This window comes from Sinocyclocheilus rhinocerous, unplaced genomic scaffold (genome assembly GCF_001515625.1).
Source record: "Sinocyclocheilus rhinocerous isolate Xijiao unplaced genomic scaffold, SAMN03320098_v1.1 scaffold2649, whole genome shotgun sequence".
Classification (NCBI taxonomy): domain Eukaryota; kingdom Metazoa; phylum Chordata; class Actinopteri; order Cypriniformes; family Cyprinidae; genus Sinocyclocheilus; species Sinocyclocheilus rhinocerous.
This window is the reverse complement of record NW_015658747.1, coordinates 15,204-22,328: the sequence shown is the minus strand read 5'-3', so window position 1 is coordinate 22,328 and position 7,125 is coordinate 15,204. Positions and strand designations below refer to the sequence as shown.

Genomic DNA, 7,125 nt, shown 5'->3' with positions numbered 1-7,125 from the left:
TAGGACACTGGAAATCTGGCAATTAGATGTTTTAATGAAAATTATCTCAAACTTGATTTTTACCACTATTTTGAAGTTATTGTAGGTACTCTGCAAAAAGTGAGATGTCACGCCAAGGCAAAAGGCAGTAGCTTCCACATTATATGCAATATTTGGGTGCTGATCACCATTTACAGAATCATTATAGTAACATCTGTATAAAATCTAGTGATCATTGTCTAGGCTATAACATATAGTAATATAATTCAATTTTTTTTTCTGACCGTAACAACCAGACAACAAGTTAAACCTGAGTGGATACCGTTTTGCAACCAATTTATTTGCAATGTTCGCTAACATTAAAGGATGCAAGACATACTTAGCCTATTGTTTTTACATCGAACTGAATGGATTGATGTGAGCGCCAGCAGGAATAATGCTCAGAATGATTGTGAATTAAATGTTCATTGCAATGTTTTTTTTATCGAGTTACAAGAAAAGGTAGGAAACAGATTTTAATTGCGAACCGCTAAAGATTATTTACGATTAATTATTGTTGCCAAGTTATCTAGTCGTTGCTTGTTTACAGTGCTTTGTTATATGGAGCAGTTTGTTAGATCGCGATCTATCTAATTTGTTTGTCTAAAGAAGTGCCGACAGATGTATGAAAGTACACAAGTCACACTGTAATTTAAACGTGGCAGACTTTAATGGACATTAAAACAAAGGCAGAATACCGTACAACTCCAGGCTGGCACAGTAATATTGACGAACGGCTTAGCAAATGCAGAGCACCGTAACTTCATTTGAGCGATCTAAAACAAAGTCAAAGAGCGGTAACAGATGATACTGTGTTCTGCCTTGGTTTCTCCTGGGCTTTTCTCCAAGATACTTATACACATGATAAAGGAGGTCATATATGTCCCAAAATTATCAATAACTAATTTAGACCAAAAACAAAGTTATGGTGTTTTGTCTTTGCACAGTAGCACTGCGGTCACCATAGACGGGCGTGGTTTCAGCAACTAGCGCCTCAGCTTCACCCACGTCCCGCCTTTTTGCCCATTTTCGATTATCCGGGAGTGACGCGCTGCCAAGATGGTGGCGGTCGGCTCTGTCCACTTTAGGCTTCAAAAATGCTCTTCTAAAACCTACGAGTGACGTCACGGACACTACGTCCATGTTTTTTTTTTACAGTCTATGGATGAAACCCATTTGGAGACAACATTGCTGTGGTGTAGGGCTGGGCGATATATATAAAAAAAAACTGTATCTCGATATTGTCAAAATTTGTACGATATTCGATATATATCTCGATATGTTTGCATTTGCTTTTAAACAATTAAAAAAAAAAAAAATTATTTTGCCCCCATTAAAAAACAACAAAAACAATTTAGATAGAAGTTATTGTTACAAAGTAAATACAAAATGTTTAGTGCAAATTTAAGCAGTTAAAAAAAATCTAGACCAAGTGATCACTTACTGCTTTTTATTAAATGAACACATGTATATGTAACTGAAGTAGCGCAAAACAAGTACAGAAAGTGCATTCTGTCAACTTGTTTGGTGCATGCAATTCACAATTTACACTGTGCAACTGGGGGAAATAATTAAACTGGGATAAGTATTTTTACAAGTTTTTTGCTAAGAACACAAGTCTGTCAACTATCTCTGGTTTAAGAGAAGCTCTGTGGCATGAAACTATGTTCCCTCTGGCACTAAAAACCCTCTGAGATGGGAAATATTCGATATATCGCCCAGCCCTACGTCCGGAAGATTTCAACAGAAGGTAAAAGTCAATCCTATTGTACACAGAGAATGAATATGCACATTTGAATGTATACAGTACATTTATTTGTGTAGAACATTACACATTACACATTTAACATTACATGTAAAAAGAAAATGAATTTTCATGCAAGTCATATATAGCGATGCAATTTTCTTTAATAAGAAATTCAAATTTGGTGTGAACAATAAAACTGTTCAAAGAGAGCTGAATTATAAAAATTATAGTTCAATAATTAAGCCAAAGTGACTGGGAAAAACCGAAAATGAACTCTAAATAAATAGCAAAATGCATAAAATGTTTTCAGTATTTCATTGAAAACTGTATCATGTAAATGCCCCCAAAACAAATGAATGCCTTAAATGCCTAAAAGCGGACAAAATCTCATAAAAAAAAAAACACAGTTATGAAGGAGAAAATTGGCAAAACAAAAATGAATAATGAAAGAAATAGACTTGTGATTTTCCACTTTCTCCACCTTGCAACTGAGGTCTAAAAATGAGTCAGAATCAACTTAATGTCTGTTTACCTCAGGGACAAAGTCAAGATTCTGAGAGAAAATTTACTTTTAAATATGATCAATGTTGCTTCACCGTATTTCAGTCACAGTTGCTGCCATATGTACTGTATCAAAGCTCTTCCCACACTCACAGCACAGAGAGAGTTTTCGCTCTCTTAATAATTATTTTCTGGGGCTTTTTTTAAAGTCAACAAGTGCTGGGCGGTATGACCAAAAATTTATATCACAGTATTTTTCAAAATTATGCCGGCTTCACAGTATATGACAGTATTTTTTTTTCATGCATGACCGGGTGTTAACCACATTTTCTACTGACAGAGAGGAAATACTGCAGTACATTGACTTAGAATGCCATATTTTACTGTCATGATGAGTAAATATTGTAGAAAAATTCCACACTAAATAGTGACTAAACACGACCCATTAATACATGTTAACCAGGAGTCACTCATTTATTAACGCGACATCGTCTGATAAAATCAACATGCATCTACACTAAAGAGCGGCTATGCGGTGGTTTTGGCTATATTACTTTTTTGCCTCATGCAGCGCACTGCCTGTGTCTGAGTAACAAAAAAAATAAAAAATAAAATAAAAGTGCATAATATGAGAACTATGCTCAGATTTATAATTCCAAACAGTCAGTGTCAGTGGACAGGTGCTTGGAAACGCTGTTTTGAACTCATTTACTGACGATTCTGCTGCGTTACAGGCAACTGAATGCTCTACTTCTCTGCCGCTCACTGCACAGAACAGACGCTGAGAGAGGCGATACTGCGCCGGGAGAGTCAGACCTTGCGGGGCAGTACAAGTGACATCTTCCAACTGAACAATGGCTAAGGTTTATCCAAAAAATCGCTAGGTTTGTCAGTATATTCTATGGAAAAAAGCCGCTAAAAGGGTCTGAAAGTTGCTAAATATAGTGCTAAAGTCACGCTTGTGTGTGTGAGACGCAGGAGCTGATGGCAGCGGGCGGTGAATATTTGTGGCTGAGCTCAAGTTCTGCTAGTTACAGCTTCAGTTTCAGAACTTTCACGCTTAGTAACACATACAGCTCTTCCCTCACCACAGTGCAACAGTGAAAAGAGAACGCTCTCAAACAGTCGCATTCTGAACGTTGTTTAAACGACATACACCGGTATTGCGGTATTTTAGAAATTCATATCATAAGAAAAATAAACACCGGTATTCGGTATGAACCGGTATACCACCCAGCACTAGAGTCAACCCTTAGAAATCTCCTTCCAGATCAGTTCAATTTCCTCACGGCACAGTGAAAGCGATGAACATGAGCTCTGAGACCAGCTTTCCAACTCTTCTCACACAGATGACTTCGCTCCAGTGTGAATTCTCATGTGAATATTAAATCCTTGTTTATAGGCGAAACAGATTCCACACTGAGAGCAGGTGAAAGGCTTTTCCGAAGAGTGAGTTATCAAATGAACCTTAAGGTGTCCTTTCTGAATAAAACTCTTTCCACACTGAGAGCAGACGAAAGGCTTTATTCCATTGTGAATCAACATGTGATTCTTCAGGCTTCCTTTACGTGTGAAAGTGTTTCCACACTGAGAGCAGCTGAAAGGCTTTTTCCCACTATGAATTATAATGTGATTGTTAAGGCTTGCTTTACGTGTGAAAGTGTTTCCACACTGAGAGCAGCTGAAAGGCTTTTCTGAAGAGTGAATATGCACATGATCACTAAGTTGTTTTTTGTGTGTAAAACTCCTTCCACACTGAGAGCAGCTGAAAGGCTTTATTCCAGCATGAACTAACATGTGGTACATAAGGCTTCTTTTCTGTTTGAAAGTGTTTCCACATTGAGAGCAGCTGAAAGGCATTTTCCCAGTATGAATTATCATGTGGTTTTTAAGGCTTGCTTTACGCGTGAAAGTGTTTCCACACTGAGAGCAGCTGAAAGGCTTTACAGAAGAGTGAATGCGTACATGCTCATTGAGTTGTTTTTTCTGTGTAAAACTCCTTCCGCACTGAGAGCAGGTAAAAGGCTTTTCTGAAGAGTGAATACGCACATGCTCATTGAGTTGTTTTTTCTGTGTAAAACTCTTTCCACACTGAGAGCAGCTGAAAGGCTTTATTCCAGCATGAACTAGCATGTGGTACATAAGGCTTCTTTTCTGTTTGAAAGTGTTTCCACACTGAGAGCAGCTGAAAGGCTTTTTGACTTCTGGTATTTGAATGTTGCTGTTTTCAGTTTTAGAGAAACTCACTGATTTTTCTCCAGTGTTGAGATCATGATCTTTCTGATCCTGATGCTTCTCCTCCACTTCATTCAGATCTTGTCTTTCCTCTTTCACTTTCATCAGGCCTGAAATGAAAACATTATAATGATGAAAATAACTGATGCAGCCAACGTGAGTGAAATACAAAGTCAAGTTGTCAAGCTCATCATAGGCAAGTTATGGCAATGCGCTGCCATTAGAGGTTTTCTGAGGATGTCACCAACTGTTAAAGCATTAGATTTAAAGGTGCACTAAGCGATTTTTGCCAAACGATGTTGATATTTGAAAGCACCAAAACAAACACTCCCATACCCCAACAGGACCTCACCCTTATTTTGAAATCTCCTCCCCACACGTACGTACACAACCATGGCAACAGCGATCGCGGAAACAAGTGAAGATGACACACAAGCATATTCAAACAAAAGCCAACATGGATAATTTGTGTGAAATGAAGCAAATTCAACATTACTTACCTATCAAGAAGAACCTTTATTTTTTTATATTTTGTCTCTCTGATATTTTCCTCTTTTTTTTTATCTGCTCTCTATCTCTATATCTGCTAACATCCGTCCTGTGCACTCAAATTGAGCGCTCTCTTCAAGACACGCCCCCTTACTGCTGATTGGGTACAAGTGTGTTTTGGGACTCGGTCTGACGCTGTGGTCAAAAGCGTTTTTCAAAAATCGCTTAGTGCACCTTTAAGTGAAAATCAATGGTATGCCTGTCGCAATAATCAATATATCGACTTATCGCGCAATATATGTACATGACCTCAATAATTTTTGGTGGCGCAATATATCGTCCATTATATTTACTTAAAAATTAATGTCACCATGTTTTGTACATTCCACTTGCGCCTGTGTCTTCTGCAGCTTCTCGTACATAACGTGGTGTAGTCATGAGTTGCTAGTTCACATTTAAAAATGCTTCAACAAAAAAAAGTTTCATCTGCAGATATGATCTTGTTTAGGGATTTGTGCCTTTGTGCATACGGACATCTGACTGCTGAGTAGTGATTGTGTTTTTCAGCAATACAGTGCACCGTTAATTTACAGAGAAAAAAAGATCAGGGAAAAAAATCTGTAAATGGAAAAATCTCCATACAAGTTCTTTGTGCATTTTCTTTTTTTCTACTTGTTACTTTGCACTTTTTGTTAGAAAATGTTTATTTACTATTTATTCAGGTTTTTTAAGGTATCTAATATTTTGATACTTAATTTCCATGATCTAAATATTATTTAAAATATTTAGTTTGTTGTCATTTGGAGGTGTGTCGGCCTGCTTGCATTATTATGCTGTTACATTATGATTATATATTCAGTGGCATAAAATGGTTTATAAAATTATTATTATTTCTGGGGCAATATATCGCACAACAAAAAGTTGTTATCGTGACAGGCTTAATCATTGGCATATACTACAGTGTGGTGTGTGTTTTGAAACCAGCAGGATAATCAACGCCCCTTAACCGATAATTAACTGTTAACCGGTTATGTTAAATTACAATTAAATCAGAATGGACAAGTGCCTGTGACCCATTAAAAATATATTTATTTTTTTTCCCCCAGAGATCAGAACATCGGGATTCACACATCTTCACATCACGCACCTGCAGCACTTTAAAGTTAAATAGGTCTATACACAAAATTTATTTCACTTAATTAACAAAATGAAAGAAAACACACACACATGAGCGAAAATAAAATGTAAATCTTCTGTTTAGCTACATTTTAAGGCATTTGAAACGTGGATTATTTAATGACCGTTAAGGTTTTATTTTTACATTAAAGAATTTAAAACTTTTTAAGGATCAGTGGACACTAGGGGTGTAACAATTCACTCGTTTTATCGATGCATCTGCATCTTGAAACGATTTTTGCATCGTCGATTTCGTACAGTAATTGATTTAAAACGCTAATAATCGAATGAATCGCAATTTTTATAGCAATTCAATGCTTTCAAAATATATACACACATTAAATTACTACAAGCACGAATTAATGGAGACCTTGAACAGTGTTCGTGTCCTCGCATCTCTCCTTCACGCGCTGCACTATTTACAGCGTGTGACTGTCACAGGATTGTGCTGGCGCTCAGTTCGTCTCACTGACACATTTTTTGAGCACCTGATGTGTGATCTCTCCTTAGTACTCATGGCCAGTAATGCTAAAGTGAAGTAGTTTTACTTTTCTGTAGTTTTTCAATGGCTCTCGGCATCTTACCGACGACATTACCTGAGCAATACTGGTATCGGTATCGGGCCCGATACTGAGCTCCTGTACTCGTTCTTGTTAAAATGCCCCGATACCAAACGCCGATACCACACAGCATGTGTTAAGTGCCATATTCTGACAATGAAACACCGACAACAGAACAACAGACAGCAGAATGGAGTTATTAGAGATTAAGGATGTCTACGAATTATATGTATGCAATGAATATAATGTTAAACATTCAGTATTGACTGTATAACTGATGTGCACGAGCTGATAAGCAAATCACGCTGAGTGGATTGAGCGCGCGGCGGCGCAGATGCGCGAGCTTGTCGAGTGAATATACCTTTCTCACAGACATCACTGGAAAGTTTGTAGTTCGGT

At 37.4% G+C, this 7,125-nt stretch overlaps 1 protein-coding gene across 1 annotated transcript in view; it reads right to left on the bottom strand.

Annotated features, from left to right (window-relative positions):
- Positions 1 to 2,877: 2,877 nt before the first annotated feature.
- The window catches only part of LOC107722880 (gastrula zinc finger protein XlCGF8.2DB-like), a 7,181-nt gene continuing 2,933 nt past the window's right edge, over positions 2,878 to 7,125 (bottom strand). Inside the window, exon 2 of the mRNA XM_016531375.1 lies at positions 2,878 to 4,611. Coding sequence (XP_016386861.1) covers positions 3,608 to 4,606 — 999 coding nt within the window. The 5' untranslated portion in view covers positions 4,607 to 4,611 and the 3' untranslated portion in view covers positions 2,878 to 3,607. The remainder of the gene's footprint in view (positions 4,612 to 7,125) is intronic.